The sequence below is a fragment of the Moschus berezovskii genome, chromosome 11 (assembly GCF_049115385.1).
Source record: "Moschus berezovskii isolate FMDL1 chromosome 11, NW_MosBer_1.0, whole genome shotgun sequence".
Classification (NCBI taxonomy): Eukaryota; Metazoa; Chordata; class Mammalia; order Artiodactyla; family Moschidae; genus Moschus; species Moschus berezovskii.
Window position 1 is genome coordinate 58,221,309 of NC_142470.1, and position 14,320 is coordinate 58,235,628.

General features: G+C 41.5%; 1 protein-coding gene across 1 annotated transcript in view; it reads left to right on the top strand.

The window, feature by feature from the left end:
• USP39 (ubiquitin specific peptidase 39) overlaps positions 1-13,270 on the top strand; it is a 34,923-nt gene extending 21,653 nt beyond the window's left edge. The window contains exons 10-13 of the mRNA XM_055400189.2: positions 4,080-4,222; positions 9,817-9,952; positions 11,703-11,789; positions 12,781-13,270. Of these exons, the coding sequence (XP_055256164.1) occupies positions 4,080-4,222; positions 9,817-9,952; positions 11,703-11,789; positions 12,781-12,828 (414 nt within the window). The 3' untranslated portion in view covers positions 12,829-13,270. The remainder of the gene's footprint in view (positions 1-4,079; positions 4,223-9,816; positions 9,953-11,702; positions 11,790-12,780) is intronic.
• Positions 13,271-14,320: the final 1,050 nt, after the last annotated feature.

Sequence of the window (14,320 nt, forward strand, 5' to 3'; positions counted from 1 at the left end):
ATTTTTCATTGGACAAATACCTAACAGAGCAAAATATAAATGACAATGACAATCATAAGTTGTGTAATGAACCCTTCATCAGTTTTAAGCTCTAACAACTTCACATACTGATATTTATTGTATCACTCTCTAGAAACATACTGGTATGGCTTGTGGGCTCAATAGTGTATTAAGTTAAACTTTAGTATATGTTCTAGTTTTATTCTTTGCATATGACTGTCTAGTTGTCTTAGCACTATTTGTTGACAAGACAATTCTTTTCCCATTGAATGGCCTTGGCATCCTTGTTGAAAAATCATTTGACCATAGACACATGGGTTTATTTTTGGACTCTCAATTCTGTTCCGTTGATGTATATGTCTAGAACACATTCTTGGTTATTACTGCTTTGTAGTTAGTTCTGAAATTATAAACTGTGAATTTTCCAACTTTATTCTTTTACAAGATTGTTCTGGTTATTTTGGATTCCTTGCAGTTTCTCAAATTTGAGGATCAGCTTGTGGATTTTTACCAAGACGCCAGCTGATATTCTGACAGGGATTGTGTTGAATTTGTAGATTAGTTTGGGAGTTATTGCCAACTTAATAATAGCCGTCTTCTGATTCATAAACATGGGTTATTTTTCTATTTATTTATCTTTAATTTCCTTCAATAGTGTTTTATAGTTTTTGGAGTATAAGTTTTTAACTATTTTAATATAAATTTTTATTATTTTAATTTTTGGCTGCACTGGGTCTTCGTTGTTGTGTGCAGGCTTCTCAGGGCAGTGGCTTCTCTAATTGCAGAGTTCAGGCTCCAGGGCTTGTGGGCTCAGTAGTTGTGGCCCATGGGCTTAGTTGTGATCTTGTGGAATCTTCCTGGACCAGAGATTGAACCCATGACCCCTGCATTGGCAGGCGGATTCTCAATGACTAGACCACCAGGGAAGCCCCCACAGTTGATTTTTGCATATTGATTTTTGTAGCCTGCAACCTTGGCAAACTTTTAAAGTGGATTTCTTAAGGTTTTCCATATGCAAGATCATATCATCTGCAGACAAAGATAGTTTTACTTCTTCCTTTCTAATCTGAATGCTTCATATTTATTTAAGTGTTATTGCCTGATTGCTCTGGCTGGAATCTCTAGTGCAGGGTTAAACAGAAGTGGAAAATGCAGATAACCTATCTTGTACCTGATCTTGAGGGATAGCATCCAGGCTTTTACCAGTAAGTATGATGTTAGCTGTGGATAACATCACATATCCGTTTTTCATAGATACCCTTTATCAGGTTGAGGACGTTCCCTTCTGTCTCTGTTGAGTGTTTTTCTTATGATAAGGTGTTGGATTTTATCAAATTTTTTTTGTATCTATAGAGATGATTGTGTGAGTTTTGGTTATTGCTATTTGTTGTCTTATTTTGCTATTTATTGCCTTATTTTCTTCTTATTATATGATATGGTACATTATATTAATTGATTTTTGGATGTTAAGCCACCTTTGTATTCCTGGATAAATCATACTTGGTCATGTATAATTGGTGTATAATTCTTTGTTGTTGTTTATGTTGGAATTGGTTTACTAGTATTTTGTTGAGGAATTTTGCATCCATATTCATAGAAATACTGATCTGTAGTTGTGCCTAGTTTTGGTATCAGGGTAATAATGTTGGCCTCATGAAAGGAGTTAGGAAGTATTCCCTCCTTATATTTTGGAAAAGTGTTTGAAAAATTGGTGTTATTTCTTTAAATGTTTGGTAGAAAATACCAGTGAAGAAATTTGGGCTTGGACTTTTCTTCGGTGGGTAGTTTTTTAATGACTAATTCAGTTTCTTTACTTGTTGTATGTTTATTCAGATTGTTTCTTTTTAAGTTTTGTTAGTTTGAGTCTTTCTAGGAATTTACTCATTTCATCTAACTTATCTACTGTTTTGGCATATAGTTGTTTATAGTGTTCCTTTATAATCATTTTTATTTCTGTAAAGTTCCTAGTAATGTTCCCTTTTTCATTTTTGATTCTAGTAATTTGAATTTTTTTCTCTTGTTCAACTAACTGAAGTCTTGTCTTTTCAAAGAAACAGGTTATGTTGATTTTTCTGAAATGTTGTTTTTCTGTTCTGTATGTTTTTTAACTTGTGGTCTGATTTTTTTTTCTTTTTTCTGCTTGCTTTAGGTTTAGTTTGCTTTTCCCCCAATGTTTTAAGGTGGAAAGTTATTGATTTGAGATCTTATTTTTCAATCTAGGCATTTATAACTAAATTTACCTCTTGACCACTGCTTTAGCTACATCCCGTAAGTTTTTATATGTTGTGTCTTCATTTTTATTCATCTTGAATTCTTTCCTAATTTCCCTTTTTATTTCTTTTTTATTTAACCCATTGGTTATTAAGGAATGTATTGTTTATTTATTTATTTATTTATTTTTTGGGGCTTCAAAGGTTGTTTTTTTTTTTTGTCTTCTTTCAACTGTTGGCTCACATTGATTAGTTTAGAAACAGTATTTTGTAAAGAGGCAATTTTAGAGTCTCAGATATGCTTAGAGGCCTCAAGATACCAATTGAAAATGGTGTCCCGTTTGTTTTGTTTCATTTTACAGCTTCAGTCTTCTAATCTGGTTCTAAGAGAAGCAAATTTGAGGAGATAGAAAGTTCCCATAACAGCAGTTGGAGTTCTAAATTGTTTTTGGTTAAGTTGGTCCAATTAGTTTAAAATGTGTATATGATTTTTTGTTTTTTTGGTTTGGTTGTTTTTTTTTTTTTTTTTGTCTTTGGATGTTTATTTTCATTTTCTTTTTTTTTTTACAGTTAAAAGTATTTTTATTAAAAAAGCACAAATGCAAAGAAATGAACAGAGGAAAATTTATGCGTCGAACCTGGACTGGTCACTTATGATAATATACATGCTACAATTCCATTCTCCCCAATCATTCCACCTTCACCCTCTCCCACAGAGTCCCATAGACTGTTCTAAATGCCTATGTCTCTTTTGCAGTCTCTTATACAGGGTTCAGGTTACCATTGTATTGTTTAATTTCCATCTGTTTGTGAGTTTTGCAAGTTTCTTTCTGTTGCTGATTTCTGTTAATAATTTCATCCCATTGTGGTCAGAGAACATACTTTGTATTGTTTCTATATTTTATGTTTGTTGAGGTTTGTTTTATGGGCTAGAATATGGTCTTTGCTAGAGATCATTCCATGTGCACTTGAGAAGAATGTACATTATGCTGATGGCGGTGGAACTTTAGGCCCAATTATAATGTTGTTCAGGTCTTCTGTTTCTTCTGGCTGGTTGTCTGTCCACTGTTGAAAGTGAGATATTCAAGTCCTGAGTGAGGCCTCAGTTAAATGTTGCTCAACAGACTGTACTTGACCTACGAGTCTCGGGGCCTTGGAGGAGGAAGGAACTTGGAATGTCAGTTGACAACTCTTCTGGAAAACCCTCAGTGTTAAAGGGCTCCTTGTTGTTCACAAGTGCCTGTTCCATGGTACATGTGTCTGATGGTCAAATGGTCAGGACATTCTTCTTTATTTTGAATTAAGTGAAACTCTTTTTTTTTCTTTAGGGTCTTCCCAGGTGGCTCAGTGGTAAAGAATCTGTCTAGCAGTGCAGAAAACATGGGTTCGATCCTTGGATCAGTTACATCCCCTGGAGAGGGATATGGCAGCCTACTCCAGTATTCTTGCCTGGAAAATCCCATGTACAGAGGAGCCTGGTGGGCTACAGTCTCTGGGGTCACAAAAAATCGGATACTATTGAGGGACTAAACAAACAACTCATGGTTATTAAATTCTGAACTTTTAGCAAATCCTCTTTTTCACTTGACATTTTTGTTTTACTTATAGAAACAAATACCTACATTCCTATGGTTAGAGTTCAACAGTTTGGTCACGTGCTGGCTGAAACACAGCCCACAGATGAGGTCTTTCAGCTTTGGCCAAACAGCTATTCTTAACCCTTGCAGGTGGTTGCTGGGGTCAGGTGTCTTCTGGATTCTGAGTGGAAGACAAAATTCTATTAAAAAACCCAAACCAAGCAAAAACAAAACTCGTATTCCTGCTCTAATGCTCCAACACTAACTTGATCATTTTCTTTTCTCTCTCTAGGAATATAAGACCTACAAGGAGAACTTTCTGAAGCGCTTCCAGCTCACCAAGCTGCCTCCATATCTAATCTTTTGTATTAAGAGATTCACTAAGAACAATTTCTTTGTGGAGAAGAATCCGACTATTGTCAACTTCCCGATTACGTGAGTGTTCCCCTCCTTCACTTCCTATTAGGGGCAGTGAGCTTGAGTTCCTTTTTTATTTCTTTGTGCCACTCTTAATATTGGACTGTCTTAGTTGGAGATTGTAAGGAACCTACCTACACTATATAAGTTAAGGTTTCTATGGGAAGGATACAAACATTTTAGGGACCTCAAAGATGAATGTTTACTTGGAGGCAGTTCCCCTTTTGTCTTCTCTCCTGTGGCCTGCTGGGAATTGTAGTCTTTCCGTATAGGGATGAACAGTCGGTAGAAGTAGTACAGGTAGGATTCTCCTGACTTTGAAAGTAATCGTGAACAGTTAGTCTGTACATGTGTCTGCCTATCATTGCATCTTGTGTGCTATAGTTAGTTAAGTGTGGACAGTGGGGATGACTCTAGATTTGCCTTACTCTCTTGGAACCCTACTATCTTATTTCTTCCCTGGAGGATAAAGTCTAGAATGTATTCAATTTCTGCCTATTGATAAGAAAGTTATAAATTTTGATGTATAGTCTTATTTTTAATTGACCATGCAGTTGTCTTTTTGCAGATATTTATATATTTTTTTCAATATGTGTCCTTTTTTTTTTTATTGGAGTATATTTGCTTTACAATGTTGCATTAGTTTCTGCTGTACAATGAAGTGAATCAGTCATGTACATACATATATCCCCTCCCTCTTGGACTTCCCTCTCACATCGCATTCCATCCCCTGCTCTAGGTCATCACAGAACATGGAGATGAGCTATAGAGCAGCTTCTTACTAGCTATTTTACACATGGTAGTGTCTTTATATAATCAGTCCTAATCTCCCAATTCATCCCATCCTCTCCTTCCCCTTCTCCCCCACGCCCTGTCCATATGTCTGTTCTCTATGTCTGCATCTCTGTTTACGAGTATTTTAATGGGGAATTTGGGGGAGCTGTAGAAGGCTCCTGCAAGACCCTTTTGGAGGGTAGACAGGTGGTTTTTTAGTTCCCAAGAGAGGAGACCCCAGAGAGGCTTGGTGGTGGGGCTGGCAGGAAGAAAGGTGCATGGGCATTTAGATAAGGTAGGAGCCCTGACATGATTTCTTACTGGAAGGATTTGAATGGTTAGAAGATAGGATTACCATGCTGTTTAGTGCAGAAGTGTGGTTATTTTTAAACCTTAGAAAGTAGTCTGGGGGGCTGTAATGGGCAAATGGTCATCTCCTTCTCTTGTCTTTCTCCCTCCATGCCCTCCAGTTTCCAGTTGCCCAGACTGAATTGCCAGTGTTTTCCTTTGAAGATAGTACCAATTCTTAATTCTGTGTAGCGTTTAAGAAGGTAGCAACTTAAATTTAAGAAGTCTGAGTTCTATGTTGTCCTAGCTGGGTGGCCTTGCACAGGTCATTTGTATTCTCTCTCCTAGATTAAATGAGAGGCCTGGACTAGACGAGCCCTAGGGATCCTTCCAGGTGTAACATTTTATTATTTCTGGTTCCAGCATCACCGAAACTCTGAGAACAGTGGTGGATGAGGAGAGAAAACCTTTGTAGTAGTTAGGGTTACAGGCGAATTTCTTTCTCTCTTTTCATGCACTTTTCTTCCTGTTCTTCTCTAATATCTTGTTTGTGTGACAAATAGAATGAAATCTGGGGATATGAAGGCCAGCTGTCTGCTAATTTGAGTAGGACCACAGAGGGGATTTCTCTGAAAGACTAGGGGTTTTAATTCAAAGCTGGACTTTTGTGAATTGCTGCAGTCACCAGTCTGTTCCTGGAAGGAGGGAGCCCTCTTGACTCTAGGGCAGCTCCTGAGGCAGGAATATGTGTTGATGGTAGTTCCTGCTCAGTCAGCACAGAAATTTCCTTTCACTGATAGGAAGTTTCTTTTATATTATTGACCTGGAGTATGTTTGAGTGAACTCTGGGAATTGGTGAATTCCTGGAGTGCTCTGATTCATGGGGTCACAAAGAGTTGGACACGACTGAGCGACTGAACTGAACTGAACTGATGTTTATTTTGCCACCAGTTACATTTGGATATTTGGTCACTGTGACTTCAGTAGCTTGTCTATCGGAAAGCTTTGGAGAAGTTGAGAAAAAGATTACTTTTCCACTAGTCCGATGGAGACCCTCACACTCTGTGACTATCCTGGAAACCTAGACTTTGATTATTAATGCACTGTCATCACTTTTAGACTGATACAGTTCTCATTATGCTCAAGTCCCCATTTGAAAAACCCTTCATCAGATCTAATTCTTCTGTGTTTTATTCATAGTAGAGATCCATCAAACAGTGATTAGCGGCCCCCTGCTTGTTTGGAGATAGGGTTTCTGGGGCACAGGTGTAAAGTTTCACTTCCAGCTGGTTAGGTGGTCTCAACATTGGACTGTTTCATGGGGGATCAAATAGGGTTTTCCCCGTTGACTGTTTTCTAAAGCAAAACGATTTAACATCAATTTACTCCCTTTTGCCACTGAGACAGTTTGGGTTCAGTCATGGAATTTTTGAGTATAAATACTTCTGAAGACTTCTCTAGGACTTGTTCAAAGAAGTCCAAACAACTGTTGTTAAAGGTGAGAAGACAAAATGAGAAGTCAGTTCTTAGCAGCTGGCAGGCATTTTGGCTCTCTTGAGCCCTCATAGGTTTCCTCAGACATATCTAAAATGTATTTTAACAGTGGCTATTTAGGGACTTTCCTGGCAGTCCAGTGGTTAGATCTCAGCACTTTCACTGTGTTCCACAGTTGGGGAACCAAGATCCTGCAAGCTGCATGGCAAGGCCAAAAAAAATCCAGAAAGCCCCAAAACAACAATGACTATTTATTGCAATCTATATGGGACGCTGTCAGTCTGTGGAAATAAATAGCTATCCTTAACACATGGGAAGCTACATCATATAATTAGAATAAAGTTGCCTGCTTATTCATACATGGTTTACATTGATATTTTTTGTATTTTTGGACAAATGATATATTCATAAATTCATAGTGTAAAATTCAAAAGGAGATACATATCTAGAAGTGATCCCTGGATGTGACCGCTGTTAGCATTTATTGTAAATCCTTCTAGAGATGATAGTGCTGTGTTTCATGTTATGAGTGGTAGCACAGCAGACAGTTCTAGAGATGAGAAAAAGGATATATTCTCTCTTGGGCTTCCCAGGTGATGCAGAAGTAAAGAATCTGCCTGACAGTGCAGGGGATGCGGGTTCGATCCTTGGGTTGGAAAGATCCCCTGGGGAAGAGAATGGCAACCCACTCCAGTATTCTTACCTGGAGAATCCCATGGACAGAGGAGCCTGGAAGGCTACAGTCCACGGGTCACAAAGTGTTGGACACAACAGAGTGACTGAGCACACACATACTCTCTCTTATTCTACCTTGTATTTAAATTTTTATAAATATTTGTCAGCGTCAGAAGGTTACATTTTTCCTGAAAATAGTGTAGTTAGCTTTCTCTTAATAGTCACATTAGCTGTCAATCTACTTCCCTATTTGAAAGTTGTTGGTAATTGTCATTGTCCTTCACAGTAAGCCTGTATTATAGCTCTTGACTTCATAAAAACTGGTACACATTTATACCACATTTATACATCAACTGATAGAATTCAACAAATAAAACACAAAAGGAGGTTTTATTCCAAGTACATCAAGAATGAAATGCTTCTCTGTGTTTAAAAAAAGGAGTGTTCAAGTGTTAAAAATAAATTTGATGTTTTTAAGTCCCAATTGAAGGAACCTAGTCAGTAGTCTCTATTGACAACCAGAACTGAGAAATTTGGAAGCTGTGGGGGAGTCAAGGTGGGTTCCATAAAGGAGAGAAAGCTGGATGGGAAAAGAATAAAGCTTTTCAAAGCGGAAAAGAGGGCAGGTAACTCTTGGATCTTGCTGCTTCTCCAGTGCCTGGTTTCTGCTGCATTTCCTAGTCTAAAACCTTGAATCAGTTAATCCCCCTTTTGTACTTGGGCTGCCCAGGGTGGATTTCTGTTACTTGTAACCATTCTGCTTACTTGACTAAAGGCAAAATAATCAAACACAGTCCATAAAATCAAAGAAAAAACCCAATCTGAATGATCTGCCTGGTTTGCCGTATTTTAGAAAATTAACTGATATGTTTATTTTGGCTGTGCTCGGTCTTTGTTGCTCCGTGTGGGCTTTCCCTGCTTGTGGCGAGCAGGGGCTGCTCTGGTTGCAGTGCGGGAGCTTCTCGTAGTGGTAACTTCTCGTAGTGGAGCATGGTCTCTAGAGCTTCACTTGCAGCTCGTGGGCTTAGTAGTTGCAGATCACAATTTAGGGTGGCTTAGTTGCCTGGCAACACGTGGAATCTTCCTGGACAAGGGGTCAAACCCATGTCCCCTGCATTGGCAGGCAGATTCTTAACCACTGGACCACCAGGGAAGTCCTGTTTTGCCACACTGAACATGATCAGGTGAGCAGGCTTCTATAGCCTGAGTCCAGAGACCAGGTACCCCCTGAACACTACCACTGCAGCCGATTCCCTGACAGAGCAGAGGGTGAGGCGGTTACCCTTGTTCTCATCTCAGAGGAGATGGTGACTCTCATTCTCATATGGAAGAGCCTTAGCTTACGTCACCTGCTTAAACTTACACACAGCTCCGAGGTGACAGAGCCTCGATTCCAGCTCAGGTCTGAATGACTCCAGGCTGTGTACTTTAGACTGCTCGGTATGCATTAATTTTTATTTTTGAATATTTTTTTGGCTGTGCCTTGTGGCTTGAAGGATTTTAGTTCCCCAGTCAGAGATTGAACCAGGGCCCTCGGCACTGGAATCATGGAGTCCAACCACGAGACCACCAGGCATGACTCCCCTAGGCATGCTTTTATTTATTTTTAAAATTTTAATTAAAAATACTATTTATTTGGCTGTGCAGGGTCTTAGTTGCAGCATGCAGAATCTTTTAGTTGCAGGATCTTTAGCTGCAGCATGCAGACTCTTAGTTGTGGCATGTGGGATCTAGTTCCCTAACCAGGGGTCGAACCTGGGCCCCCTGCATTGGGAGTGCAAAGTCTTAGCCACTGGACCACCAAGAACGTCTCTGAGCATGCTTTTTAAAAAAAAATTAATTAATTAATTAATTTATGGTTGCATTGGGTCTTTATTGCTGCATGTGGGCTTTCTCTAGTTGTAGTGAGAGGGGGGCTACTCTTTAGTTGCGGTGGGCCGGCTTCTCACTTTGGTAGTTCTCTTGCATAGAACAGGCTCTAGGGCACCTGGGCTTCAGTAGTTGAGGCCTGTGGGCTCAATAGTTGTGGTCCACAGGCTTAGTTGCTCTGCGGCTTGTGGGATTTTCCCAGACCAGGGATTGAACCTGTGTCTCCTGCATCGACAGGCGAATTCTTTCCCACTGAGCCTCCAGGGAAGCCTAGGCATGCTTTTAAAATGTGCTTTTCCCATAGAGCCAGTCTTCCTAGTTTGACCCATTTTTGTGGCAAACTATGTGAATTTCCACAAACCAGGGCTCCCTAGCTATTCAAGCCCACCTAGATCCAGATTCCTGAAATAGGGTTCCACAGCTTCGCTGTCCATTTAGGGAGGACAGTTAACCTCTACAGGGCTAACCTCATAGGCTTTGTCTGATCTTCACTTTATTTTCATCATCCTCAGAAATGTGGACCTGAGAGAGTATTTGTCTGAAGAAGTGCAGGCAGTGCACAAGAATACTACCTACGACCTCATCGCCAACATTGTACACGACGGCAAGCCCTCCGAGGGCTCCTACCGGATCCACGTGCTGCATCATGTGAGTAGGGCTGACTTCTCACTGTGCAGAGTGCCAGAAGCCGGTGGTGTTCCCTTGGCCTTCTGGAAGGCAGCTCCTTTCAGTTTGCTCTTTCTTGTCCTTGACTTCGGGATTCTGTGAGAAACAGAGTTGTCAGTGACTAGTTTAAGGCAACTGTTCTCAATTTTGGCTGCACATGGGACTTCCCTGGGGGCAGGTTTTAGACTGCTGAAGCCTGGGCCATCCCAGACCAGTTACGTGAAAACAGTGTAATTTGTGCCTGTTGATTTTCCACTGGGGCAGAGGCCAGAGATGCTGCTGAATATCTTCCAATGCACAGGCAGCCCCCACAGCAAAGAATTTTCTGGTCCAAAATGTTGGAGTTAAGACTTGATTAGATTATCTGGAGGGGAGAACCAGGCATCTTGATGGTTTTAAAATTTCAGATTTCATCTAAAAATTTTCAGATTTCCAGTGTGTAGCCAAGATTGAGAAGTACTGTCCTAGACTAGCATCTGCCACCTAAAGTGCTTTGGATTCACAGCATTGACATCACATGAGAACTCGTTAGAAACTGTAGAATCTCAGACCCCTCGCATACCTCCTGAATCACAGTCTACCTGTAAACAAGACCCTCTGAAGGGTATGACATTAAAGTTTACAAAGCACTGGTAGAGAGGTTCCCTTTCAGCTAAAAAAAATTTTGTGAATTTGCTGAAAATGGGGGAACATGTGCTTAGGATGTATTTGGTATCATACAGATTACTGGCACAAATTGTTCTAACTTGATGAGGCTTCTGAGAATCTGGGTTTAATAATAACCAGCTTCTGTCTGTCAAGCACTTGGCCGTGTGCTAGATAGTATGCCACATACTTCATGTATGTTCATCTTGTTTATATCCCTAAACACACTTCCGAGACAGGTGTTAATACCATCTTTTTACAAGTGAGGAACCTAGCTTAGAGTTGGAGTAACTGATCTGAAGTTAGCAGAGTTGGCATTGGAACCTGGATACTCGGTTTCACTGTGTTCTTAGTAACCAGTCCTCGCACCAGGAATAGGGATTTTCATTATGGGATCCCAAGCTTTTGTTGTGTATCCTATTTGAACTACTGGAATATCCAGAATAACCGGAATATATGTCTTTGGCATTTCTTGAAAGCTTGGATGGATGAGGCAGGTGAGCTTCCAGAAGTATCTCTTCCATAATCCAGAAACTTCTTTTCCTCTTTGTTTATAGAAGCATGAAGTGAGGTAGATTTTGTTATATTTGCAGCACTGCTTCTTAGGCCAAAGGAAACAGGTTAGTGTGAGGGGCCGTGTCCACCAAGGAGTCTGTTTCTGTCCACCTCTTACCCTGTCCTCTGGGGCGGGGGTGGGGATGTCTGTTTTTGGTTAACGCTGCACCTTCTAAGTGAATGTGTTGATCTGTCACTTCAGAGCAGCAAGGGGACATCTCAGGCGAGGAGCAGGGGCTTCCTCTTCTTTCTCTGGGTTGTCCTCCTAGTCTCTTCCGAAAAGACGAAGTGTTTCAGACTCCACTGTGCTTTAAGGAGTCCTCAGCAGGACTTGTTTGTCAAGATCAACACCCTAAAACCTCGTGACATTGAATGATGCCCAGCAGACGCCTTGTACTTTCTTTCTTAGAACTCTTGCTGGGTGATGGTCTAGTGACTGTTCTGACTTTTCTAGCTTTTGGCTGCATCTCTTTCCCTCTAAAACTATTGGTTTCTGGGAGCAAACTGACCTAGCCCTTCATACTCCTTGCAGGGGACAGGCAAGTGGTATGAATTACAGGACCTCCAGGTGACCGACATCCTTCCCCAGATGATCACACTGTCGGAGGCTTACATTCAGGTATGTTGGCTTCACTTGATGAGCGTGGAGGTGATGGGGTGTGGGGGCTGGTGAGAGAAGTGTTTAGGTGAAGGCAGGGAGTGGGACTGAGTTAGCTTGGGTGCCTTTCGACGTGCAATGGGGATTGAGGCAGGGCCAGGAGTGATCTTCAGTGAAGAGAAGGACAGGAAAGCATGGACGAGTTATGAGTGAGCAAGGAGGTTCTCTGTGTGCGGTCAGCTAGGTCAGTTTTGCAAGAGTGTGGTCTGATTTCAAGGAGGAAGAGCTCAGAATCATCCGGAGTCGTCTCTGAAGCTCTCCCCAGTTCCCTGGGCAGAGTCAGCACTCTTTGTGACCCCACAGCACTGTCCCATGTCTGTATAGCAGCAGCTGCATGTTTTAACTGTCCTCTCCACTGTGTTGGGAGTTCATGGAGCTGAGGGGCTCTATCTTCTCTTTCTTCTTTTTGTTTTAAATTTTTATTTTTTGGCCACACTGTGCAGCATATGGGATCTTATTTTCCCAACCAGGCATCAAACCCATGCCCTCTGCAGTGGAAGCACAGAGTCTTAACCACTGGACCTCCAAAGAAGTCCCCCTGTCTTCTCTAACTGTCCTAGTCCCTGCAGAGAAGGAAGACTGAGGCTAAGAGAACACCACAGCTTTATAAAAAAGGAGAGAGATACTGCTTGTTCCAAGGAGAACAAGCAGTGTCTTGGTGACTTTGACTTTCCTTGGTGACTTTGTCTGAAGTTGCAGGCCTGAAGTTGCAGGCCTGAAGTTGCAGTCCTTTTTCAGAAAAGGAGTTTGGAATGGGAAGAGAAGGATGGGTAGAAAAGTGAAAATTAAATGGAAGGGAATTTTCTGAAAGATTGAGTTAGTTTTAGGGGACTTAGCAAATACACAGTTGGGGTGATAGTGTGCTCATTTCCTAGCACAGATTTAGGTGCTTGATAAATATTTGTGGATGGAACACAGGCTCCTAAGTATCCATTGTATTCATTTCTTACAGATTTGGAAGAGGCGAGATAATGATGAAACCAACCAGCAGGGGGCGTGAAGGAGGCGTTTAGAACTTTTCTCTCAGGGGCTCTGGCTGACAGCGTCCTGAGCACAGATGGATGGCACAAGCCCTGAGCCAGCCCTGTGCTCTGGTTTTCACCAGAACATCAGTGGTCCATCTGCCTCAGGTGGCTCCGTGCTGTCACTCAGCTGGTCTTTGATCATTTACAGTGGATTGGTGACCCTTTCTCCTCCCTGGCTAGCTCCCTTCTAGCATCCCGGAACTCTTTTACAGATGTATATAATTTATTTCCGAATAGCCAGGAATAGCTGAAGGACTAGATGGGTTTCTTTGACTCGTCAAAGCCTCAGGATTATAGGATTTAGAGCTTGAAGCCAGTAACACCCTTCTTCCATCATAGGTAGTTTTCCTGTGGTTCTCTTCATTTCTTGATATGTGTTTGGGGATGAATTAAATATTTTCCTGTTTTTAAACAAGCCTCTTGTTTCATATCATTCCCTTGGGCTTCTGCCTAAGGGGGGATTAAAAAGAAAGTCCTCACAAACTGTCTCCCCTATGATCTTTCATCTGGTGGACATCACACTTGTCTCTTCCTGTCAGCCTGTGCGTGGTGTGTCAGTTAGGATGCATCCATCCTCTTAAGTAAGACAGTATCTGACTAAAAGAGATAAATCATGATCATTCTTAGCTGGAACTCTGAAAATGGGCAGTTTCAGCCTGCAGTTCAGGGCTCTGTGAGGAATGACATAGGGAAGGAGGGAGGAAGAGTGTCTGACCACAGTACAGTTCGGAGACTGTCTCAGCCAGGCCACCAGGGAGCGTGGAGCACAGAAACATCAAGTAAAAGTGGTTTTCGGCCAAGCTGACTCATTGATTAGGAGCTGCCTGGAGGAAGTGTAGCCTGGGCCTGGGCACTGTTGCAGACCTAAAGATACAAGCGATCTGGAGATACAGGTGTGGGTGGCAGTCAGTCAGCTGCAGCAAGTTCTCTATGTGGCAGGTCAGAGCCCTGCACCTCGGGCTGCCATTCTTTGCTTCCAGAACACAACAGAGTCATCCCTCGGTATCCTCAGGACCTTGGTTCCAGGACACACCTGGACACCAAATTCTGAGGAGGCTCAAGTCCCTTATGTAAAATGGTGTAGTGTTTACACATAACCTACGCACATCCTCCAGTCTACTTTACGTCACCTCTAGATTACTTATGATGCTTAATATAATGTAAATGCTAGGTAAATAGTTATTAGGCATATGGCAAGTTCACGTTTTACTTTTTGGAAACTTCTGGAATTTTTTTGCCCTGAATATTTTCAATCCGAGGTTGGTTGGATCCACAGGTGCAGAACCTGCAGATGTGGGGGGGCCGACTGCACTGTCTTTGTTTTCCTCCACCTCTTACAGCTCCAACAACCCTTTGCAGGTTCACCAGGCCCTCTCTTCTCACTGTTTACTTTTTCCCTGGGCCGTTTCAGCTATGCCTGTGGCCTTATTTACCAATTTAAGGGAGATGATCCCAGTCTTTTCTTTT